Raw genomic sequence first — 26700 nt, 5'->3', positions numbered from 1 at the left:
AGCAACTGAGTGTTAAAAGAGTAGGAAGCTCAGATGGCGTTAAATCTCAAGGTTAATAGATATTCTCTATATCTGTTCATAAACCTATCCACAACTTCTCATTTTCAGAGTATTACTGGCCTCTGCTTTCTCGAATCTCTTCCGTCATGTCCTAGCAGGTTACATCTGCTCTTCTCTCTAAAAGCATATCTGGTATTCTTAAAATCTGCTTTCAGCGGCATAGAACTTTGACACTTTTGTCTTTTGAGGATAAACTCCGTCACTCATCCAGACTACATTCCACGTCTTTCAAAATTTCTAAGGACAAGAAAATTAGGTACTATGAATTGTGCCTTCTAAACAGAGCATTCTGTTCTGCGTGAAATGTTGACATAAAAGGTGGGATTTGCTTGGGCAAAGTAGGTCAAATTCACTCCAATTTATGGACATTTTCTGCCAGCTGTCTTGCAGTGAGAGACCATGTGAGTCGGTGAGTTGGAGTATTTAAGACTGTCACTACACGCTGGCCATGTAGAGCCACAGAATTTTTGCAGTATTTTTTAAAAACCAGGAAGAGTTATCGTGTTGTCATAATCTGGTAGCGGGTATTTTGGTTTGTTTTCTTGGCATTTGCATCACTGAGAGAAATCAGAGAAAGTAGGGGCCAGACCTTGGGAGAACCTAAACCCAAAGACTTTTTAAGCTGTACTGGTGGAGATAAAAAAACTCAACCGATTTCCGGGTTTATTACTTCTGGAATGTGTTAACAGTGGGCCCAAATCAACTGTGATCCCACCTTAGGAACACGTATACAACTTTGCAAGTCAAAGGTCCATATTGCGCGACAGACGACAACGCCTCGAAGCGCCGAGTCCAAACCCAGATCCCAGCCTGGGCGATGACTCCGCATTTCAAACTCTGCCCTAAGTCCGAGCGCGCCACAAGCCGGAAGCTGGGCCACGTGACCTATCCTCCGCAGCCATTCCTGCAGGGGCAGCCGCTACGGTCTCTTCGTTTCCTAGCTCTTCCAGCGCGGGAAGGTGCAGAAACGCCGGACAGGAGGCGGTCCCAGCTGCTTTGAACTCCAGTGTCACCAAAATTCACGCTTTTTCCGGAGCAGTTTGCAAGCTCCTCAAACCGAAAGAACTGCCGATGACTCCAGACTGTGTGCCTACCTAGCGATCACGAGACTAGGCGGGAGGTGACGGTCGGACTTCACTACTCCAGTCCCTGAACTCCGCCCGCCCAGCACCCTCCACGGCGCGTGACCACGCAGCTCTCGCGGTGTCTCGCGCTCAGCCCCGCCCACCTCTGCCCCCGCCCTTTCCGCCCCTCCCTCCCCCTCCGCCCTGTCTCTCGGCGGCAGCGGCGGCGGCGGCGGCTCGCGCAGCTCGTTGGCTCACTATATAAAGGAAAGAAGCAGGAGAACCGGACGGCTGGAGCTGCAGCCGGTGGCGGCAGCGGCGGTGCGGGGAGCGGCGACTGGTGGTGGTTTCCCTCCTTGGCGCGGGGTGGCGAGCGGGCAACGCCCCCCCGACCCCCTAAGGGTCGTGGCATTTTTTTTTTTTTTAAAGGGCGATTCTCGAGGTTTTTTAAGCTTCGGGAGGACTGCCCCCTCCTCCTCCTCCTCTCACCGCTCCCCTTTACTCCTTCAGGATCCGATTTTGTTTTAAAATTTTCCCCCCAATTTTGCGGTGGCTTGCTTGGGTCACCCTCCAGCGTTTTGGGGTTTGGTTTTTTTTTGGTTTTGTTTTTATCTTGTTTTCTTGGGGTTGCCCCCCTCTTGTTTGTGTTGTGTGTTGGAAATGGCGAACTCGGCAAATACAAACACCGTGGTAAGGACTTGGTTCGGTGGCCGGCGGGGGCTTCGTTCAGGCGGCAGCAACGGCCGGACCGGGCGGGGGTGGGGACCGTGGCGACTCCCGGCCTCGACTCTTCCCCAGCCGCCCGCGCGGCCGCCGCCGCCGCTTCCCGCCTCCTGCCTCAGGCAGAGCGGGCCGGGGCGGCGGGCGCGGGGGGGGCGGGGGGCGCCGAGGGCTCGCGGCGGCGGGGAGGGCGGGGGGCGGCGGCGGGGCCTGGGGCCGCTGCGGGGCGGTCCGGGCTGCGGAGGCCGTTGGGCCGGGGTGAGTGCGCGGCTCTGGCCCCAGACCCCGGCCGCCTGTAGGGAGGGCGGGAGGGGAGCCGCCGCTTCCCCCCGAAATGGGCCCGGCCGCGCTGGCTCGACTAGGGCTCCCCAGTAGCCTTAAAACAAAAACCGCGCCTGGGGAATTTGGTGAATTCCCCAAGACCACCGTGATCCACTTTAATGCGGTGGAAGGCTCTTGTCTACTTTGGGGGTTACTTCGGTGTTTCTAGCGATCGTGCTTAGGGAGCCTTCTGGGGCCATTTTATGTTTTTTAAAAAAGGACGAAGGTTGAAAAGCACTTATCTCGGTTCCTTCGGAATCGGTAAAATGGCGAAGGGGAAGCAAAACCCCCAATCGTATCTCCGACTAGCAAAGCACCAAAGCAAACAAAAAAAGCCTACAGTGGTCAAAGTGCCCCCGCTTTCGCCTTGAAATTTGCCTACTTCTCCCTGTTGATCCCTTTTTGGTTACTTGCGATCACGTAGGTTTGCAAAAAGCAGTCACATAAATAACCTTTTCAGTCACCAACGCAATGTGATCACTAGTCCATCCCACTCTTATTTTTATTGTGACAATAAAACACGTTTTTTGCCCGGTCCCAAATGCCGCAGACAAGCCCGCGGCCGCCCGACTCCATACCGTTGGCGACTCGGGTCGATCCATCATGGCTGCGGCCGCTTACCCTGCTTTTCAGTCCCTGAGCCTTGTGGTTCTCCTCCCTTTGGCTGCCCTGTTTATATAGAGCCATTGCCGCTCTCTAATATAGACTCTGCCAGGATGGGAAGGTGCTTTTCAGGCCTACGTCACCGCCTCTCCATTTAAACACCAGATCCGGCTTTAAATAGTGAGAGCTGCTGAGAGCAGGGCTGGGAGGTGCGTGCTCCCTAGGCGAGAGGCAGGCGCGTGTGGAGCTCAGTTTATTTCTAGATCCTTATACTGTAATATTGCACCCAGCGGGGGCTGCTTTCAGAGCCCCAAGTTTTTGTTTTGATGCAGCAGCTGGGATTTGATGGTTTTGTTAGGGGAAAGTAGAATTGCTGTCCCTTTGTATTTTATTTTTATTTTTTTAAGGAGAGTTTTCAGCTCGTGTCTAATCGTCTTTGTATTGGAAGATGTGTGCATTATTGTCGGGCATTATTAACTGTTAGCTGCAGAGGACTTGGATAGTATTTTGTTAACCAAGTGTTCAGGAAATACATTATAAATATAACTTGCAGTATTTCATTACACTTTTCTGTAATATCGAAGACATGAACTTTTCAAATAGATTGTGCCTAAAGCTTCAACATAGAATCTTATGTCCACAGTACATTTATGTATAGGGAAATTGTGAATTAAATCCTTGTACAAACTGAATTTTAAGAAATTCTAAGTAGATTGTGATTTTTATTGCATCTGATATTAATGTAATATGCTATAAAAATAATCCAGTTATTTTCTAATATTGCACCTGGGGACCAACACTTGTGACAGGAACCCTCCTATTGATCATTAGATAATGCACTATGGCCCTTTAGGCTTGAAATGTCTGTATTGAAAATGAGGACAAACATCCGCAATTACTTTTTATTTCTTAAAATGCAGACACTTTGGCTCAAGTGAAGTTTAGCATTTTAAATACTAATTTGGAAATTACTTATTTCAAATAGTGCCAGTGTACCCACTTGCTTTCAAAAACATAAGTATTTTGAGGGCTTTTCAACTTAGGAACAATTCTGCTGAATTACTTTTTGTGCATATGCTTCACGAAGAATACACATTCTCCCTTCAACTATAGTGCTTATGGATCCAGTAAGTGGTCAAGTTGTGGGTAACCTCTTGAGTAATTACTTTATAAATGTATTTTTGCAATTTAGTATTTATATAGCTATAGATAAGGTGGTACCCCATAGTCAGATACACTTTTCTTATGTAGAATCAGAATGTTAAATAGGGAGGCACTGTAGAGATGCAGTTTTTATATGAACAGTTGAAAGTTCACAGTTGCAGACTTGGCAAAATAAAGCAAGTTAGTAAGTGGAACAGTAAAGGTGAGAACCCAGATATGGATATGAATTGTTTTTCCGGTTGTAATGAAAAGGAACAAGTAGTTTTCAATGGTTCAGGTAAGTTGTATGGAGAAACTTACTATTTGTGTTTTTGGCTAGACAGGGACACATTTTCTTAGAGGATTCCCTTGTGATAACAGTATTGCTGATGGAGATGCTAATGAAACATTTATTTCTGTTTCAGGTTTGCTTATAAGAGCAAACCCTTGGTTTTATTGGGTAGCCAGTAACTTTTACCTTAAGCAAGATATAGACACAAGGAATGGCAAAGCATTAAAAAAAGGCTGTTGACCTTAACTGCATGATAATGGATAGGATTTATAATGAGGCAGCTTTAGTTTTATCACTTTGACATGCAAACTTCCTTTTGTCTAACATTTAAAATTAGGATGTGAGCAAATTTTTGTTTTCCAACATTTGGTTTTTAAAAAAATACAGGAATTCTCCCACTTAGCTTCCACTCCCCCCATCTTCAGTTTCTGTTACCAGTGGTCAATCTAGTTCAAAATAATTAATTGGAAAATTTTAGAAATAAATAATTAGTAAGGTTGAAATCTCCTGCCACTCTGCCCTGCCAGAGATATGCATCATCTCCTCGTCCAGTATCCATGCTGTGTACACAACCCTCCCATTATTGACTGGCCCAGTATCGCAGTACTTGTGTTTAACCCTCATTTTACTAATGGCCATAAAATGAAAGAAGAGTGCTGTGGGCAGCTTTGACATGCCAAAGAGAAGTTGCAAAGTGCTTCCTTTAGTGAAAAGGTGAAAGTTCTCAATAAGAAAAAAAATTGTATGGCAAGGTTGCCAAGGCCTATGTACGGTAAGAATGAATCTTCTCCCTGAAATTCTGGAGAAGGAAAAAGAAATTTGTGCTAGTTTTGCTGTTGTACCTCAGACTGCAAAAGTTACTGCTACAGTATGTGATGAGTATTTAGTGAAGATGGAAAAGGCATCAAATTTGTGGATGAGATTTTTGGGAAAATTTTCAAAATTTCAGGGGGAGAGAGGTCACATTCATGTTTCATTACAGTATATTGTAATTGTATTATTTTATTGTTTGTTAATCTCTTCCCCTAATTCACCATATTTTGCTGTGTATAATGCACACCTTTTTGCCCAAATTTTTGAGGGAAAAATAAGGATGCACATTATACATGGGTATAACACTTATGTAACATGGGTACAATAATTCTATGTATAATGCACACAAAAACGTGGGTGTGCATTATTCACAGGAGCGCATTATACCTGGCAAAATACAGTATGTATTAGACTTCATCATAGGTATGTATGTGCAGGAGAACACATAGCACATGTAGGATTAAGTATTGTCCACAATCTTAGGCATTCAGTGGGGGGTCTTGGATCATATCCCCAGTGGATAAGGGGGTCTGCTGTACATTATGCTTTTGAAAGTGTTTTCACATTATTCTAATTTTAGCCTTCTGGCAACCTTCTAGAAGCCAGCTTCTCCCTCCAATACCAACAATAAAATAGTAACGATAATAATTTAAAAACTAAATATCAAGGTTATTCATGATTCTGTTCCATAGCATTAACTGAGCAGCAGTAGAATGGGAGAAATTTTGGGAACAAGATCAGCGTGCCTTGTTCCTCTGGGATTTTGAGGCCTGTTATTGTGGGTATATGAACAGTTTAATGGAATAATCTTAAAAGTAAAGACTGGGTAACAAATAGAAGTTAGGTGATTTTAAACTTTGAGTAGTCATTGGGTTCAGGTTATATCCAGGCAAATGACTGTAGTGTATAAGGTTCTCTAAAGTCTAAGGCTTGGTAAAAAGGTTATGAGATATAATAGGGGTCAAACCAAGTAAGGAGTAATAGGAACCCATAAAGCATTGGATCACATTAGGTGTTTTGACTTCAACAGCATAGGGAATTATAGCTGGAAATTGTACGTCCTTGTATGAACAAGAACCTTTTCTGTATATGAATTGCACTAAATAGTCTTAAAAATTTAATCAAAATAGGTAGTCATCAAATAACTCAGTTTAACTAAGGCAAGTGATATTTCTAGTATGGTCATTTCTTTGTATTTTCTAAAATAAGGTATAGATAGTTGGAAAAATTACTCTTGTATTCCACTGAATTTGTGGAAATGTGTTACACATTTTAATGTGTGAAAAATAATTTTTTCAACAGTGTTTTATTTTTCATTTAAAGCCTAAATTATACAGATCTGTGATTGAAGATGTTATTAATGATGTGAGAGACATCTTTTTGGATGATGGAGTCGATGAACAAGTTCTGATGGAACTAAAAACTGTGAGTTTACTCCCCTCCTTTTTAAAAATATTCTCTATAACCAGAGATAAATCCATAATTTTTCCATAGATGGACATTGGACTTTCTTACAGGTGGACTATAGTTAAGTGAATGGTGCTGGTTTTAAATCCTATCTCTACCATCCTCCTTCTGCTCTTAGGCAAACTGTCTATATTTCAGTTTCCTTATATGTGAGATGGACATTAGTGGTACTTATTATACAGGTTTGCTTTGAGGGTTAAATGTAATGACCATATATAAAGCTTAGCACAGTGAATGGCAATAACATTAGCCATTACTAATGGATATTAATATTCTACATTTATGGTCTAATTATTTGACATATCTATGCTTTATTTTTTTAATGGTCTTAGCATACTTTATTTATTTATTTATACATATGTACATACATACATACAGAGAGGGCAAGGGAGAGAGAGAAGCATCAGTTGGTTGCCTCTCACACACCCCCAGCCTAGTCATGTGCCCCAACAGGGAATCAAGCCAGCAACCCTTTGATTCACAGATTGGTGCTCAATCCACTAAGCCCCACCAGCCGGGGCTAGTGTACTATATTCTAAAAAAGAATTTTATGTTTTTGAATCTGATTCTTTATATTGGCCAAATGATAAGGTTTATCATATATTTTACTTTGGGAGCTAGTTTTCTGTCTTTTGGACTTCCTTGGATTTAAGCAGAAATATTTAGATACTTTTATTTGTGTGTTTTTTGGTGGTGTAGTGGCTCATAAATTGTGGAATATTTTTGCCTTATTCAGGACAGTGGTCCTAAATGTATGGCCTGTGGACTCTTTGGGTTTCCCCACCAGCTCTTTGAGGGGTCCATTAGGTTGACCAAATAAATGCCCAAGTCCAAGTCTTACAGTTTTGTCATATTTTCAGTAAAAGTGGTGTTCTGTGAAAAAGTGATCAGTTCAGCTTTCAGGTCAAATGCATGTATACTTTTCCTTGAGATAACTATTCCGTATGGAGTGGGCTGTTTGTGGATGCTCCCCATTTTCATGTACTAAATATTAAAAAGACGTCTATTTATAGGTCAAGATGAGTGAGAAATGCAAGTGTTTGATATTCTGTAATGAAATGTGTTGTTAACACTAGGAATATCTGCATAATTCACTGAATTCATATTTCCAAATGACCAATGCATGATATTGCAGAATCTGTTCAAAGTAAAAGATAAATTAATGATTTTTAATCAAGGAGTACATCAAGTTCATTGGTATATGGTTTCAGATCCTATATTGCAGCTAACTTTTAAGAAATTGTCACTTATATACTTTTCCCTTTCCCTTTTACTTAGTGTGGGAAGGCAGATTTTTTTTTTTCTTCGTATAGGTTAACCAAAATGACCAAGTGAATGCAGAAACAGACATGCAACTCCAGCTTTTTTCCTTTAAGCCATTTTTCACTGAATTTTATTTCGCATATATGGTTATTTTCATTAAAAATATGTTATGTCAACATGTAATGGCTACATTATTTTTAAATGAATTAATAAACTTAAAAAAAATCTTAGTTATAGCCCTGGCTGATGTGGCTTAGTGGATTAACTGAAAGGTCGCCAGTTCGATTCCTAGTCTGACCATATGCCTGGGTTGCGGGCCAGGTCCCCAGTTGGGGGCATGTGAGAGGCAACCACACATTGAGTTTCTGTCCCTCTCTTTCCCCCCTCCCTTCCCCTCTCTTTAAAGATAAATAAATAAAATTCTGAAAAATAAAAATAAAGATCTCAGTTACAATTTTATAAAACTTCTTTGAGGTCCTTAGTAATTTTTGAAAGTTATCAAGAATCCTGAGACCAAAACATTTTAAAACTGCTGGCTTAGAAATTGGGCATTGAGCTCATTTAGGGCTATGTACAACTAAGTTATCACAGTTAACGAATGCTAAGGAACCTCTGTTGTCATCTTTTTAATACATTCAATGGAAATGTAGAGGCTGTAATTTAGAAACTTGTAAACAAATCTCACCTTTATTGTGGTGATGAAATACATGATAGAGTGCTTAGGCAACTTATTCTGGGCAATTTCTCGAGTTTTCAATAAGAACCTGTCCATAAGAAGAAAGAAAAATAAAAATACATAGGTTTAAGTGATATGAAGCTAAATTATCTTGAGAGAAATGGTTGTTGAAACTGAAGAGTAGGGATCTAAAAATGTAAAAGAATGCTAACTTTGAGATACAATTTGGAAGAACACTAGAAACTGCTTCAATAACAGAAAGTATCTTGGGGAAATGAGTAAGAAGAGAATAACCTTAATTAGACTCCTTTGTGTTACATGGAGTACATATTTTACAATTTATGTTACTACGCTACAGTTTTTGAAATTGTCCTTGTTTGTGACCTTATGTAGAAGGTATATCACTTTTAGGTGTAGAAAAATTAATGCCAAAGACTTTAATTTACCCCAGGTCAAAGTAGTGGTCAATCCAGATTGTTTGTTGTCTATTCTTAACTTTTCACAAAGTCTGGGGAATTGATTTCTCCTACTGGTCCCCATGGAATCGAGGCATTTTCTCCAAAGGGAGTAAGTTGTGTTTGAGACAAAATAGCTCTACCTGCATTTTTTATTACATTTGACTTTAAAAATATGTATGGTATATATACAGATGCATACACACATACAATATATAGTATATAATATGCAAATAATTCTATATATTTTGTAGGTTATGTGCTGATTTTCTGTTAATTGGTTAGTTTTACTTTAATAACACAAATTGTGATTTACTCTACTTCAAATCTCCAGCTCTACCACAGTGCCTGGCATATGTGATTGGTATTCAGTAAATATTTAATTCAACTGTTTAATAACAAATGTGACTCCAGAATCTAACTCAACAAAGTAGATTAATATTTTTGTTGTTTTTTAAATGGGTCAACTTTTCTATTCTGGGTTGTAAGTGGATTAAAAATAAAACTGTTAGACTAAAATGAGTTGTTATTTTAATTCTCTGCACTAATTTCTTCAGGATCTCATTAGAATTTCCAGAATGTGTCCTAGTTTTTTTTTTTCTTTTTTAATTTAGTCTTAGTTGTATTTTTTTCCATTGCGTTTTAGTCCCCTTACATCCCCTTCCTCCACAGCATTCTCTGCATTGTTGTATATGTCCGTTAGTCCTTTTTCGTGTTTGCTCAATTCCTCCACTCTGTAACTGCCCCCACCCCCACAAGCTGTCGTCCAGGTTTCTCATGTATGAGTTGGTCCCTATTTTCCTTGTTTGTTCAGTTTGTTCACTTCATTAGATTCTACATATGAGTAAAATCATATGATATTTGTCTTTCCCTGACTGGCTTATTTCACTTAGCATAATGTTCTCCAGGTCCATCCATGCTGTGTAAAGGGCAAAATTTTCTTCTTTTTTTATGGTCAAATAGTATTCCATTGTGTAAACGTTCCATAGTTGTTTTATTCACTCATCTGCTGATGGATGCTTGGGCTGCTTCCATATCTTGGTGATTGTAAGTAACACTGCAGTGTAGATAGGGGTGCTTAGGTTCTTTCAAATTAGTGTTTTGGGTTCCTTGGGGTATATTCCCAGAAGTGGGATCACTGGGTCAGAAGGCATATCTAGTTTTAATTTTTTTAATATCTCCATACTGCTTTCTACAGTGGCTATCAGTCTGCATTCCCACCAAGAGTGCAAAAGGGTTCCCCTTTCTCCACATCCTGGCCAGCATTTGTTTGTTGATTTATTGATGATAGCCATTCTGACAGGTGTGAGATGATATATTGTTGTTTTAATTTGAATTTCTCTGATGATAAGTGGTGTTGAGCATCTTTTCATATGTCTGTTGGCCATCTGTATGTCCTCTTTGGAGAGGTTCTATTCCAATTTTTTACCCATTTTTTAATTGGGTTGTTTTTTTGGTGTGTTTTGTAAGTTCTTTATAAATTTTCGACATTAAATCCTTAGCAGATGTATTGGTGAATATGTTCTTCTATTCCATGGGTTGTCTTTTTATTTTGTTGATTATTTTCTTTGCTGTGCAAAAACTTCGTAGCTTGATATAGTCCCATTTGTTTATTTTTTTCTTTTGTTTCCTTTGCCTGAGGTGATACTTCTGATAAAATATTGCCGTGAACAATGTCTGAGATTTTGCTGCCTATGTTTTCTTCTAGTATTTTTATGATTTCGGGTCTAACATTTTAAGTCTTTGATCCATTTTGAATTTATTCTTGTGTGTGGTGTAAGGTCTAATTTTAACATTTTGACAGCATTATTAGAATTTTCTGTGGTGATGGTAATGTTCTGTATTTGTGCTCGCCATTATGGTGGCTATTAGCCGTGTGTGGCTATTTAAGCACTTGAAATATGGTTAGTGGAACTAAAGTGAATTTTTATTTAATTATAATTAATTTCAATTTAAATTGCCATGTGTGGTTAGTGGCTGCTGTCCTGGACCCTGCAGGTTTAGACATTCTTGCTATTAAAAACTAACATTAATTTCATATTTGATGGTTTATAAAGGACTTTGTCATTAGCCCCAGCCCCTTTGTCCTTTTTGGCCATTTCATGAACTTTCATCAAAAGCTTCCATGTGGCTTTGAAGGATACAGTGGTAAATTAGATTATGAAGTAAAGTGAGTAATGAGAGCATATGTAATTTGACGTTTAGATAATGCAGGAAGGGAGGAAATTAAAAAATTCAGCCTCGGTCTCAGCATTTTCTCTTGAAACACTGTGTGCCTACTTTAATGTGTGAAGCATGGGAGATAGAAAAGACATAAAGCATAGTCTTCATTTGCAGTAAATCTTTATTTGGATGTAAATTGTGTTTTGGATTGTTGAGTAACTATGGGTGGGAGTGGTAGTCTAGAAATCCTGTTTAAAGTAAATTATAAAATCATCCTGATTTCTGTCAGACCTACCCATCCCCAAACAGCAGTCACTATGGAAGATATAAAATATAAATAGCCCTTTTTCTCAGTAAAACAAAGTGAGAAAAAACAAAGTATTTCCTCAGTTGCAGACAAATCTGAAACTCAGTTTATCTGCCTCTAGATAAGGTTTCTCAACCTTGACATTACTGACGTTTTGAACTTGTTCATTCTTTATTGGAGAGGGCTGTTCTATTTGTTGTAGGATGTTAGCAGCATAACTGGCCTCTGTCCACTAGATGCCAGTAGCACCGCTCAGTTCTGACAACCAAAAGTGTCTCCAGACATTGCCCAGTGTCCCTGGGGGGCAAAATGACCCTTGATGGAGAACCACTGTTCTAAATATACTCTAGTTATGTATAAGTACTTGGACCATAGATTGAATAATCTATTGCGCTTCATTTGCCTTTGGGGAAAGCTGTGTTCCCAAACACCATTTCTAAGGAGTCAAGAAATGGAGTTCTTTTATGTTTTATCCAGGAGCTACGTTTTGTGAAATTAGGAGAATCCCTCAGAATTTCTAGCCAAGCATACTGCCAGGAAGCAATAGATCTAATCACATTTTAATAGGTCAAAAAACAGACTCCGAGAGAATATGCTTTGACAGGGTCATTTAGCAAGTCATAGAAAGTTGAACTTAGGCCTTTTGTTACCAGTATTTCTCAGAAAAGAGAAAGGTACCAGAGTTGTGACTAGATCAGTCCTGATAGCATCAGCATAATTTAGAGATCAGAGACTTGAACCAGAGTTGGGATTAGGGTGAGTTAAGGGAGAGATGCCTAGGATTCAAAATTTAAAGGACCTGCAGTCTTCACTCTCCAACTCCAGCCCTGACTGCAAACAGTGGAGTTAGATTGCCTGAATTGTATCCCAGTTTTGCATGCTATTGGTGATGTTGGATAACTTACATAACTTCGTGTTCCTTGGGTTCTTTTTTCTGTAAAAAGGAGACAACAGGACACCTTTGGCATTTAGTAGGTTAGAGCCAGGAATGTTGCATTTTCTGTACACTTCTCAGTAATTCTACCCTGTACAGTAAAGAATTGTCTTGCTCCAAATGTCAATAGCATCTTACAGAGAAACACTATGCTAAAAAACAATAATTTGTTTTCTTTTCTTTACTTTGAGTTATATTAAATGTCTGGTAAATTCTTGGTCATTTTATTAGCTCCTGAGCAAGACATATCTCTACCCTGAAGGATTCTTTAATAGAGATGGTAGACTTCTTGAAAAGTATAACAGTATTTTTAAAAATGAGAAATATTTCTAAAGTATAGAGACAGTGAGAGATTACTTTGAGGCTATGTATCTCTGACATTTGCATTGTTTTGAGCGTTATGAGGGAAGACTGTCAATCATAAGGAGTAGTTTACTAAGATTTGGATAGGAGATATATTCAGGGAATTGCAAGTAGTGTGGCACCATTAGGAAATAGAATGCAAATTATAGTAGCAGTCAGAGAGTTAATACATACCATGTGGAGCTTGGTCTTTAGAGTGAGAAAGATTTTTCTGCGGTGCTAGTTCAAATGCAGGTTTTTGGACTACTGTTCCAGAGAGTCTGACTTGATAAGGGTACAGTCTGATATTTTCTTTTTATTTGCTTGAATTTGCAACAACAACAAAAAATCCAAATTGACTTTTAATAATCTATTAAAGTGGTGTAATCTGAAGTTTGAAAAGCACAGACTTCAAAACAGCACTTCTCACTTTAGTTTGCATCAGAATAACCTGGACAGATTATTAAAAGAGATTCCTGGCTCCATTCCCAGAGCTGCTGATTCAGTAGGTCTGGGGTGGCACCTGAGAGTTAGTATGTCTACCAAGTTTTCAGGTACGATTGGCTCCAGGATTGCATTTTGAGGACCAAGGATCGACTGGAAGGACAAATGTCCACAAGAATGTAGACTCTAGTGAGGACAAGGATTTTTGTTCAATATGTTCACGGTCTATTCTCAATGCTACTTACAGTATCTAGCATATAGGAGATACTCTGTAATTATTTTTAGAATGTGTGACTTTAGAATGTGGGGAGCTCAGTGAGCTCAGTCATTGCTTTGTAGTAGTCCTGGTGGGAGGAAAGGACTTGAACAATGGCCATAGTAGCAGAGGTAAATTGGAACAATTCCTTGGAATGGAAATTGACAGTGATGATGGGTTTTGGGGTGGATTCTGACTCATAGGTCATTGACTTGGAAGGTTAAGTAAGTGGTGGTGCCCAGCACTTAGCACATAATATGTATTCATTTTGAATTTGCCATTTCCATGGATGCTTCACGTGATGGTTATATTGCAGTGGGTAGACCAGTTGGAGGTGATAAAACTGAAGCATTAAATTTAGAAAATTATGGTTTAAAAACTGTTTCTTTTTTACACATTGATTTTTGGTTCACAAAGACTAGGTTTTATGGAACACATTAAGTGCCTGTTGGGTAGTGTGCTGGCCAGGGCAGCATTAGGCATTTTTGTTTTTTTATGTAGGATTAGATAGACTGAAAGTTGGGTTTTTCTAATTTGAGGTTTGCTTCTATAATGTTTCTTATTGTTCAGATCAAGAGAGGATGTATTTATGCTTTGTATGTCATTTAACAGAATACATTGGCCCTGGTTGGGTGGGTCATTTGGTTGGAGTGTTTGTCCTGTACACCAAAAGGTTGCGGGTTTGATTGTGGTCAGGGTGCATACCTACATTGCGGGTTTGATCCCCGGTCAGGGCATGTGCAAGAGAGTGCTCCAGTCGATATTTCCCTCTCACATCGATGTTTCTCTCTCTCATCAATGAATATTTTCTCGAATTAAAAAAGTTATATTTAAAAAGTTAGAGAACATTGTATTAAGGAAAGACTTCTATAAAAATAATAATAGATTTGTTACAAAAAGATTTTCTTTGATTACTAAAAATTTGCTGATATAAAAATCTGCTTCGTAACTGAGGAGTTACTGTAGAAAGTTTGTTGAAGGTATAAAAAGAAACAAAAAATTCTTCAGGACTCTAAGGTAGCAAGAAGGTTTGATACTTAAACCTTTTTTGAGATTTGATACTTAAAAACATTAGGTTTTATTACTGCATACACTTGGGTGTGAGAATCAGAGATTGGTTGATTTTTGTGGTTGTATCAGTTTTGAAAATGGATTTTATAATCAGACTAATGAACAAAATGTTAAATGCATATGCCCAGAGTTATCTTCCCTGACTTTCACTTAGAAATCTTTAAATGTTCTTTGCTTTAGTTATGGGAGAATAAACTAATGCAGTCTAGGGCAGTAGACGGATTTCATTCAGAAGAACAGCAGCTTTTGTTGCAAGTTCAACAGCAGCATCAAACCCAGCAGCAGCAGCATCACCATCACCATCACCACCAGCAAGCTCAGCCACAGCCTACGGTACCTCAGCAAGCGCAGACTCAGCAGGTCCTTATTCCTGCCGCACAGCAAGGTAAGGCTGACACGCTTTCCTGTTCAGAACTTGGAAATCAAATTTGTCATTTTCAGAGAAGAGAAATATTCTGAGTTTCGAGGAAGGTATCTCTGTTTGTATTAACATAAATTTGCATAAAATGTGGATTCTGTTTATATAGTAATGATAAACAAGTTAGCCATTACTTGAAAGCCTAACATACTCTTAAGTCTATTGATACTTTCTTTGGAAAAGGCTACATAATGGTGGATTTTCTAAAATAAGTCAGATCTATAAAGGTTTACTTACTAAGGATTTCATTGTTTTATATAGTAAAATCATTGTCTGCTTTCTTTATGAAACTGATTTATTCCTTCAAAGACATAATTTGAGTTTAATCTGCATAAAAATACCTTAAACATGGGAGAATTTTTGTAACTATACTTTGGCAGTCTGAAATTTCCATTCACTAGTAATTTATGTCATTCTAAATCGAATTAGATTTATTTTAAGTGAAGAGTGAACATGTAATATATCTTTATATTACTTGGTTTTAAGATAAGAAAAAACAAGTATTTAAAAACTGTGTTTGTACTGCTTTGTATTCTGCAAGTCATTTTATAGATTTTGTTTCTTCGAAGCCTTACAAAGGCTTTGTGAATAGCTCTTAGAACATTTCAAAGGTGAGGGATATTTGGGCCCTAAAAAGGCCAAGATGTTTGATCCATTACATATAGTAAGTGTTTTGTCATGACAAATTACGAGGAACCTTACCTTTATGAGCAGTATTGCTTTCCACAGTTTCAGTTACCTGCGGTCAACTCTGGTTTGAAAATATTAAATGGAGAAGTCCAGAAATAAATAATTTATAAGTCTTTGAGTAGCGTGATGAAATGTCAAGCTGTCCAGCTTCGTCCTGTCTGGGACGTGAATCGTTACTTTGCCCAGTGATCCATGCTGTATATGCTGTGTATGTAGTAGCATTCTTGGTTATCAGACTGTATTCCCTGCCAGTAAGGGCGGACTACTGTATTCAGTTAGAACTCTTTCTGGGTGTTTGAGTTTTGTGAATCTTGTTATTGGAGAGGGGAATGAAGGTAAATGAAACAATTCTTTTAAGGTAACTGCTTAATTATCTATTTGTCTCATTTGAGAGTGTATAGATGGCAATGCATAGTAGAAATATCTGTTTGGGTTATTTTACTGTTTATATCAACAAGACTTCTAATACTTGCTTTTATTTTATACCTTGTGTCAAATAATTATCCGTTCGGTCTGTATTGATGACTGTTCCTCCTATTGCCTTCAGGCTTGGCACTAGGATTTTAGGTCATCATAAAATAAAATTTGATTTTCTTCACTCAGAAAATATTAGGATAATGGGATTATCTGTTTATTTTCTGAAATTTGCGGAATCAAACAGTTATTCCTCTTACACTTAAGTAATGTTGCCATTATTTTTGACTTGTATTTTTAAAAAGTTGGTGGAAGTTACTTAAGATTCTAACAAGTGTCATTGAGAGAGAAGGGCTACAGTATATAAATTAAAAAAAATAATTTTAACTTTTTGAGCTTACTCTTAATGTGTTAATAACTCATTCCAATAGTAGTAATAAAATAAAACAATGTCAATAAAATTGTTAATGCTAAGTGAGCAGGGCAATTTGCAGTTTAAGAATGCACAGAAATGTATATGTTTAGGTGATGGGTATCTCACTACTACCTTTTTTAAAAATATATTTTATTGATTATTCTATTACCCTTTATTACCCTGTGCCCTGCACCCCGACTCCCACCAGCATTTCCCTCACCCCTTAGTTCATGTCCATGGGACATACATGTACATTTTTTGGCTTCTCCATTTCCTATGCTGTTCTTTCTCCCCCTATTTTATACCTACCATTTATGCTTCTTATTCCCTCTACCTTTTCCCCTATTCCCCCTCCCCAGCCCTCTGATAATCCTCCATGTGATCTCCATATCTGTGGTTCTTTTTCTGTTCTAGTTGCTTGCTTTGTTTTTGTTTTTGTTTTAGGCTCAGTTGATAGTTGTGTTTGTTGTCATTTTTTTACTGTTCATAGCTTTGATCTTCTTTTTCTTGGGTAAGTCCCTTTAACATTTCATATAAGAAGAGTTTGGTGATGATGAACTCCTTTAACTTGACCTTATCTGGGAAGCAATTTACCTGCCCTTCCGTTCTAAAGGATAGCTTTGCTGGGTAATCTGGGATGTAGGTCCTTGCCTTTTATGACTTTAAATACCTCTTTTCAGCCCCTTCTTGCCTGTAAGTTTTGTTTTGTTTTGTTTTTAGAAATCAGCTGATAGTCATGGGCGCTTATTTGTAGGTAACTGTTTAATTTCCTCTTGCTGCTTTTAAGATTCTCCTTATCTTTAACTTTGGGTAATATAATAATGATGTGCCTTGATATATGCTTCCTTGGGTCCAACTTCTTTGGGTCTCTCTGAGCTTTCTGGAGTTCCTTGAAGTCTTATATCCTTTGCCAGATTGGGGAAGTTTTTCTTCATTTATTGAAATAAGTTTTTGATTTCTTGCTCTTCCTCTTCTCCTTCTGGCACCCCTATGATTCGGATGTTGGAACGTTTCAAGTTGTCCTGGAGGTTCCTAAGTCTCCTCATTTTTTTGAATTCTTATTTCTTCATTCTGTTCTGTTTGAATGTTTACTTCTTCCTTCTGCTCCAAATCGTTGATTTGGGTCCTGGTTTTCTTCATTTCACTGTTGGTTCCCTGTATATTTTTCTTTATTTTCCTTTTCATAGCCTTCACTTCTTCCTCTATTTTGTGACCATACTCAACCCTTTCTGTGAGCATCCTGATTACCAGTGTTTTGAACTGTGCATCTGATGGGTTGGCTATCTCTTCATTGCTTAGTTGTATTTTTTCTGGAGTTTTGATCTGTTGTTTCATTTGGGCCGTGTTTTTTGTTTTTTTTTTTTGTCTCTGTGTGCCTCTTATGTTCTAAGTGGCGGAGCTTTAGGTATTTACTTGGGTGGGGCAACCCTCCGTGCTGCATTGTAGCGCTGTATTTGGGGAGGGGTGCGGGAGGGAATAATGCCATCTGCTCGGCTCTGGGAGGCCTTTAGTCACTTCACCTGCTTCCCACAAGCAAATTGGGCCCTTCTCGTGCTGATTCCTGGGTGGGTGGGTTTGTATATGTTCTAGGACCTTGTTGTTCTCTCCAATGAACCCTCCTGTGAGACTGGGAGCTTCTCTTGCTGCTACAATTTCCACAGGTTTTTACAGCCAGAGGATCACATTTATTCCCTGCACTGGAACTCTGGTTTATGTGGTCTGTCTCGCTCCCTAGTTGTTCCTGCCGGTTTTTCTGCACACGAATGTGGGACTGCCTAGTCTACAAGCCGCTGCCTTGCCAACTGGGTCCTCCAGCTCCACCTTGCTGCGGGTCCTCTCTGCCCCTGCTGCCCGTCTCCGCCCTTCCTACCAGTCTGAATGAACGTTCCTTCTTTAACTCAGTGGTTGTCGGACTTCCATCCAGTTTGATTTTCTGGCAGTTCTGGTTGTTTTTTATTTTTAAATTGGTGGTGGTTCTTCTTTTGGTTGTGTGAGGAGGCAAAATGTATCTACCTATACCACCATCTTGGCCAGAAGTTGGTATCTCAGTATTTCTTGTTCCTGGGTTCCCTTGCGTCCTTAGGTACTATTACTCAAATCGTTTTTAAAATGGTGTTTTCCAGTAGAAGATGGGTATTATCACAGCTGTTATTTACCATAGAAATTTATAATAATCTGGGATATCTAACGGTTGAGTGCAATTAAATGCAGAAAATGTGAAAAAAATGAAAAAAGTTTGCAGCATTGTCTGCCATTCTTGTGATTATAAAATAGCCTTATGATTTCTTATTTGCATGTGTGCTTGTATTTTTAATAGCTGCAGCGCCACAAGTTATTGTTCCTGATTCTAAGTTGATACAGCATATGAATGCATCAAACATGGTAAGATTCAGAACAAAGCAATGTGTTTGGCTCGGCTTATTCTAACTCAAATTGTGACTGTGCCTGGGTAGATTGTGTATTAGCAAAGTTTATGTAAGGCTTGAGCAAATGGTGGTTACATTTGTTTTCCTGAATATTGATTCAGAAGCAAATCTAAAGTTTAGGTTGACACTTAGATGTTGGGGTTCATAAAATTATGCAATTTTCTGTTAAAAATACCAAAAGAATGATGCTTTGTGGGACCTATTCAGGTCCTTAGTATTTTTGGAACAGAGGACTTAACCAAATCGATTATAAAAATGTAGTTTATTTGCAAAATATCCCTTAAGATCCATTAATTAGAGAGATCAGGAATGCTAAGAATTAAAAACTTTAAACATCTTTTTAGGTAGTTCAAGATAACTGTTTTTAAGATCAAACATTTAAAAAATTTTGCCAACATTTAACAATAGTGTAGGCTAATAAGTTTTATTTAAAATGCATTTAACCAGTTTCATTTATTATATATTATACTTTAGATATTTCTAAGGGATGTCCACTGAACTTAGTAGCAAAGTTTTCAAATTTTACTTCAGGAATGTATTATTTCCTATCAAATGTAGTATAATATAACAGTAAAACTGAAAGACCCTCTGCAGATTCTTAGAAAACCTTTACCTATATCCTTAAAGATTAAAAAAAATACCCAGTAGGACAGTTGGTCTAGCACTTTCACATAAATAGCTTTTCTGTGTGCTAGTTATGTAGACTGTTACTGATGTCTCAGCTCTGACATCAGTTTTGCAATAGTTTTTTCTTTTTTTAATGAAATCCCTCTAATACATTATTTATGGTATGGCTATTTTCAGTAGACGTTAATAAAAGACGTCTTCTATATTGCACAATCACTCAACAAGTATTAATGGCAAGTTGAATGTGCAGACATGTGCAGGCTGTGATTCTGCCATGTGGTGTGTAGAAACTACTGTGTCAGTTTGCCTGTAAATGGTGACATATTCTTATAAAATATGAATTGTAGGCAATTACTATTTCTAAATAATATTTCCTAATAATAAGTGGTTGTTAATATGTTCTTATAATATATAATACCTTTTATTTGCCTTTATAGGCTAAGTTTATTGGAAATTGAGTAGTTGGCTATTCTGCATTTCATAGAGAGATCCTGGAGGTCTATAGCTGGATTCTGGGGACAAGTGGGAATTTTAGGCTTAAGATATCAAAATTACTTAGACTTGTCAAGTGGCAAAATAAACATATTTTCTTGGAAAGTTATACCTAGAGCCTAGACTAGATCATAGTTGTATCATTAATGTACTTGAGTAAATTTTCCAAGTTTTATTGACTTCTGACTTAACATCTCTTAGGCACAGTTATATTAATTTTATAAAGCTTATTTAAATAGAGGTGTTTCTAAAAAATGTACAGATTAGATTGAGTTATATGAAGGCTTGGTACCTTAAAAAAGACTGACGGGAGAGGAAAACTACCTGCTGTATTTTTTGACCATGAGACGCACCTAGGTTTTAGAGGAGGAAAATAGGAAAAAAAATTTGAAGCAAAAAATGTGGTAAAATATTTAATAACGTAAGTAACATTTCACTAATGTAAAGGTAAACAGAACTCAACAGCAGCATTAACAACCATCATTCCTCCCAAATTGGGGGGGGGGGTGGCGGGGAAGTGGGTCTTATAGTCTGTAAAACATGGTATATATAGTTACAGTGAGATACATGGAAATGCTTTGAGCACAAGATTAAAACGCAGCAAGAATGTGGTGTGATTCCTTTGGAGGGAGGGGAGAAGTCTCCAGGAGCAGTAAATTAAGAATTTATGGCTTTAAAGAAATCCAGAGTAAAATCCTATGTACATTTTTGTAACTTTAATGTCAGATACTAACTTTTAAAATGTAGAAATTAAACTTTATGGGTTTTTAAAAGATTTTAAGGTTTTTTTATTTTATAAAAATATTTATTTATTTTTAGAGAAAGGGATGGAGAGGGAGAGAAACATCAAAAAGATTGACAGGGGAAAGGAAAACTGCCTGCTGTATTTTTTGGACCATAAGACGCACCTAGGTTTTAGAGGAGGAAAGGTCCCACTGGGGACCTGGCTCACAACCCAGGCACGTGCCCTGACTGGGAATCAAACTGGCGACTCTTTGGTTCGCAAGCTGGCACTCAGTCCACTGAGCCACACCAGCCAGGGCTAAGGTTTTTTTAATTAATAAAACTATTATTATGTTTTACCTAGATGTAATGCAAGTATTGTGTCACCTAATGGCATGTTAGAATTGCCAGTCATACTCCAAGTATAGTCTTCTGGTATAAATGTTTTATAGAGACCTGTTGATTCTAGTGAAGTTAAAAATACTAAAGTTTCTAAAATAACAATATTTACACTTTTGCCTCAAGTATGTTAATTTAGAATAAGGTTTTGGGAGTAAAGAATCAGTGGGAAAGGAAATAAGGAAATGGATATTTCATATATTGTATAGTACTATTAGTGTGGGTAAGATTTTTTTAGAGCATGTTTTCCAGGAAAAAACAAACCAATTATATTTTTCAACTTAATTGCTTGAAATAATTAAGTAGGACATTTTAGAGTAGATGGTCTTTATTGTACTACTTTATAAAATGGGATTTAGTCTCATGTTAGAACTTTTCATTTTAGTATAAACTAACCAGTGAACTTCACATACTGTTAAAATATGCCAGAGATAAACTGAGGTCCTGTTATGCAGATAGGTGGTTTTGATTTTTTTGTTTGTTTGTTTTTTCAGAGTGCTGCTGCTACAGCTGCTACCTTGGCTCTCCCTGCAGGTGTGACTCCTGTTCAACAGATACTAACAAATTCAGGTAATTAGAAATAATGGAACCATTATACCTATATAACTAAGAAAATTGTACCATCTAGCCTTTGTTTTGTCTTCATTGAAAGACAGAACACCTTCATTGATGTATTTTTAACCCATTTGGCTTAGGTTATTAAAATAATATTATTTGAGGGCTGTAGCACATTAAATTATAATAATTGCTAAGGATACAGTAGAGAAGATGAGACTTACATTTGAGCTTTTGATCCTTGAATGAGAATTATATTAAATGAATTATGATTATATAGAAATGCTTATTTAGTTTAAAAACTTTTTTAAAATAGATTTTTTATAAAGAGAAAGAGAAACATCCATTTGTTCCACTTATTTAATGCATTCATTGGTTGATTCTTACATGTGCCCTGATAGGATCAAACCATACCCTTGGTATATTGGGACGATGCTGCTAACCAACTGAGCTACTCAGCCAGGGCTACTTAGGTTTCTGATAAATACATTCAACCTGCCAAAATTAAACTTGAATCATTTGAACTAATTTGTGATACAAACTGAATAGTCCTTAATAGTTTCTTAAGAGCAAGTTTATTGCATTCTATTTCACACAGTACCTGTGTAGAATGACAATTTACTGGGATTTTTTTGGCATATTAATGTTTGAAGAATTTATATGGATTTTTTAAGTATTTTCTCTGTAATCTTAATAATATAATTTCTTGTTATTTTGTTAATTTCTAAATTTGTGAGGAATAAACTAGGGGCTTATCTTGCTACATATTTTAATAAAATATAATTGTTCACTTTTTAATTAATTCAGGATTATGTCATTTAAAACAACATATTAGAGGGATTCAGTTCTATCTGCATAAATCAGTCATACAATTAATGTTAAGTGTCAGTGACAATTGGTTCAGTAAACTTGTATAGTTTTTAAACAATTTTGAAGCTAAGTACTATGGTGTTTTAGTTTAAGATATTAATGAACTTTATCTTTACATTTCATTAAAGATTTAAGAATTAACAGCCCCAATCTGACATATTGCTCACTTACGACTCTTAACACATTAGCAAAGATAATGTAAACTTTTAATCACCTGTCATAATCTGTTGTTAAAACTTCTGTTGGAAAATAGCTTTGTAAGAATGATAAATGAGGATATATTTTAACATGGATGAAAGTCAGAGAAGTTAAGGATTATATTTCACTGTATACGGATGACAGCCCATAAGACTCGTAGACTTTTGATATAATAATTTCTGTGGTCTTTGGTGGTTAGACCTTCACTATGAATTCATTTATTTGAGAGGGTAACTGCTAAAATGGTAACTTGGAATACATCCTTTTTGCTTTAGGCCAGCTTCTTCAAGTGGTCAGAGCAGCCAATGGTGCTCAGTATATCTTTCAGCCTCAGCAGTCAGTGGTTCTACAGCAACAGGTTATACCACAAATGCAGCCTGGTGGAGTGCAGGCTCCTGTTATACAGCAGGTAAAAGAATCATTCTAAATCCTTGTATAACTCACACCTTGATTTATATTCAATATGTTTAAGACTTAATTGATGTTAGCCCTGCTCACTAGTCTCCAGCCAGCCTCCTAAGCTAGTTATTCAGCATACATTCAACAAGCATTTACTCTGTGGCTATATGTTAAGGTTTCTGCAAAGGACTGGAGATTTAGAAGTGAACAAGGCAGGCATGAATCTAGTTTCACGATACTGTGTTATTTCCTGGAAGGAGGTGTGTGGAATCCTTTCTTTCCTTTACCTCCAATATCTGAAGTATCATGAAATCCTACCAATTCTTTGTAGTTCTTTTTTTGAGACTGCAGATTTAACATATTTATAGGTCCTTGATATTTGGAACTAGTTTTCTCAGACTGTTATTTCTTTAGTTCATGCTCTCATAATTTCTCACTTAAAATACTGTATTATCCTCTTAATTTCTCTGCCACCCATCTTGTGCCCTCCTAACCTGACCCTACTACTTTATACTTATAGTCATTGTTCTAAAAAAAGTCTTAAAATATTTTAATGGCTTTTCATTGCCTATTGGGAAAAGTCCAAACTCCTCAGCATGGTTTATAAGATTTTTTTTATCTTGTGTTTTGATCTCAGGTTTAATTTTTCCCATACTTGCAGTTATTAGCTACTTCAGCTGCTGTTAAAAAATACCTGGTATTTTTGTGTGCCTGGTATTACTGTTAGGACAAAGATGAAAGAGAAATGGTTATTATCTTAAGGAATTTAGGTACTTTAAAAAAGAGACAATAAACACATAGTGTCAGTACTAAAAGTACCATGATAGAGGTCAGATCAGAGGGGAGCGTTAATCCAGTCTATTTATAGCTTTCCAAATTTTGTCCTGCTGTTTCTTCTGGGTTTTACTTGATGTTATTTTTCGGTTTAGAATGCTGCCTTTGGCCTTCCTTCTAGCAATGCCTGTTACTTCCCACCAAACAAACCAAACGGAAAAGCCTGGCTAATCTCCCAAAGCACAAATAGACAGTCAAGTATTATCTACGAGGAAGGCTTCCTTGACCATGCCTTGTTCCCCAAGCTGAACTTCGTAATCTGTTCTGTGTTCTCCTAACGCTGTTGTCATATTTCTATTTGCATCTTCTCTCTTTTTGAGTTTTTTTTGTCCATTGCACCACTAATCTGTAAACTTACAGGAAATACTATTTCATTATTTTTGCATTCTTTGAACCTAACAGCAAGCAATTGCCATTCAGTGCTTTTTATTATCTGCCTTTTATTTATTAACTATAGTTACAAGTATGTTTATTTTAACATGATTAATATTTGTTAATGTTTTTTTAAGTTGTGGTTTACCCTAGAATCCTAGAATACAGATGGTAGGAGGAACTTTAGAAATCATCTACGTGGTTCTCAGTTGTGGATGCATGATTAGAATTGGATGGGGAGCTTTAGATAAGGTGAAAAGATTTCATCTTACCACCAATTAAATTAGCACATTAGGAGTTGAGCCTATGTATCAGTGTTTTTTAAGCAACGAGGTGATTATAACTTGTAGCCAGTGTTGAAAGCCCTTGACCCTAGTCTAACAGTGAGGTGACCAAAGCCAAGAGAGGTTAAACAGTTTGCTTCTGCTACATCTGTATGTATTATCTTACATAAAACTAGAACTTAGAAGTTCAGATTTTCAGTGCAGTGTTCCTCATAGGGAGGCAGTGTAGCATTAAAATAAGAGCAGAATTAGATAGTTTAGGTTCAAATTTTGCTTTTTGGTGAATACAGTCTGGAAAATTACTAAACCTCCCCATACATTAAAAAAATAAACTAATTTGCATAACTTGGCCTGCAGTCTGGCATATACATAGCATATGCTGGACAAGTGGAGGAGTTTTCTTCAGAAAATTTTTTTTCCTTAGGAATTTGAATGGTAAATGGAAATTTAGTGAATCAGTACAATAGTTAAACATTTCTTTTGCTTTAATAGTTTTAAGTTGTATGAGATGGCCATTTTTGGTGTTCCTTCAGCATTTAGGCCTGTTTCTGTGTACCAGGTAATGAAACTGAACTACTTGATCCTTTTAACTAGTTTCTAATATTTGGTTTTCCTTTGCCTTAGGTACTGGCTCCTCTTCCTGGAGGGATTTCTCCACAGACAGGTGTCATTATCCAGCCTCAGCAAATCTTATTTACAGGAAATAAGACTCAAGTTATACCTACAACAGTGGCAGCACCTACACCAGCACAAGCACAGATAACTGCAACTGGCCAGCAGCAACCACAGGCCCAGCCTGCTCAACAACAAGCTCCATTGGTGTTACAAGTTGATGGAACTGGGGATACATCATCTGAAGAAGATGAAGATGAAGAAGAAGACTATGATGATGATGAGGAGGAAGACAAAGAGAAAGATGGAGCTGAAGATGGGCAGGTAGAAGAGGTAAGTTTCTGGTTAAAAAAACAAAACAAAACAACAAAACTTGAGAAGTTACTCAATCATTTCTTTTTTTACTTGGTGCCAAATTTGAATTACATCCTATATTTCAGAAGCTGTTAGGGTGCCATACAACATAGGATTTCAAATATAAAGTTAGATTGTTCTAACGTAGTAAGGTTTTTAGATTTTTCTAGTTTGTTTACCTTCATAAAATATTGTTCATATAGCTGTTAATAAAAATGTATACCAAATTATATTTATAGAGGTGATGGAGATAGTGCAAGTAATTCTATTTCTTTAGCTTGTGCATTCGTGATTTAGCTTAATCATAAGACATTGGAAGAACAGATAGATGTGGTTAATCTTTTGCTTCAGTAATTAAAAAGGGACAGCAACATTTGGGAAGAGAGGATATTCGAGGAAAAAACTAAATATGGCAGATTTTTTTAGAACCTTCTTTTGTTCCATGTTCCATACCATTTCCTTTGACAACCTTATCTACTTTTAGTGTCTATCCTCAGTTGAACATCCTTTCTTACTCATTTGTAATTATTTTTTTTAAAGATTTTATTTATTTTAGAGAGGGAAGGGAGAGGGAGAAAGAGAGAGAGAGAAGCATCAATGTGGGGTCGCTGGGGGCCGTGGCCTGCAACCCAGGCTTGTGCCCTGACTGGGAATTGAACCTGCGACACTTTGGTTCTCAGCCTGTGCTCAATCCACTGAGGCATTTTTAATTATTCATTGGAAGCATGTAAATCTTTTTTTTTTCTGTGTGTCAGCTTAGTTACTTGTGTTCCACAATTTTAATTGTTAATTGCCTTCTGCAACCTAAGATGTAACTTTCTTGGTTGTCTTAATACAAAGTTCTTCTAAATTACCTAAGTAATATTTTTAATATACTTTTAAATTAAATATTTAATAGATATAAATAAAAATATTTTAAAATAGAAACACCTCAGTGTTCATATCTAGTTAAAAAATATTCCATTTCTTAATTAAAGTCCCCCGGGTGCCTCTCCCTAGTCCTGCGCCTTTTACCATCAGAGTAACCATGCTCATAAACTTTGTGTTTATCGTTAATGTGCCTTACGTTTTACCATGTGCATTTACTTGTATATTTCTAAACAGCATATTGTTTACTTTTGCATACCAATTTATAACGTAAGTGGAATAAGGATGTATTATTCTAAAAGTTTTTTTCCCTGAGGTTCAACTAAGCTGTTTCATATACCTGTAATTATTTTCACT

The 26700-nt window shown here is 37.4% G+C and overlaps 1 protein-coding gene and 1 non-coding gene across 2 annotated transcripts in view; both read left to right on the top strand.

Annotated features, from left to right (window-relative positions):
• Positions 1–1340: 1340 nt before the first annotated feature.
• Positions 1341–26700, top strand: part of GTF2A1 (general transcription factor IIA subunit 1) — a 47559-nt gene continuing 22199 nt past the window's right edge. Inside the window, exons 1-7 of the mRNA XM_045822523.1 lie at positions 1341–1814; positions 6340–6441; positions 14575–14779; positions 18649–18713; positions 21493–21568; positions 22897–23030; positions 25135–25455. Of these exons, the coding sequence (XP_045678479.1) occupies positions 1785–1814; positions 6340–6441; positions 14575–14779; positions 18649–18713; positions 21493–21568; positions 22897–23030; positions 25135–25455 (933 nt within the window). The 5' untranslated portion in view covers positions 1341–1784. The remainder of the gene's footprint in view (positions 1815–6339; positions 6442–14574; positions 14780–18648; positions 18714–21492; positions 21569–22896; positions 23031–25134; positions 25456–26700) is intronic.
• LOC123809059 lies at positions 16022–16165 on the top strand. Its single transcript, XR_006783934.1, has one exon. It is a non-coding gene; the product is annotated as a small nucleolar RNA SNORA79 (small nucleolar RNA).

This window comes from Phyllostomus hastatus, unplaced genomic scaffold (assembly GCF_019186645.2).
Source record: "Phyllostomus hastatus isolate PE091 unplaced genomic scaffold, TTU_PhHast_1.1 phas_scaffold_501, whole genome shotgun sequence".
NCBI classification, from domain to species: Eukaryota; Metazoa; Chordata; class Mammalia; order Chiroptera; family Phyllostomidae; genus Phyllostomus; species Phyllostomus hastatus.
The sequence above is the reverse complement of the archived record's forward strand: the minus strand, read 5'-3'. Positions and strand labels throughout refer to the sequence as shown.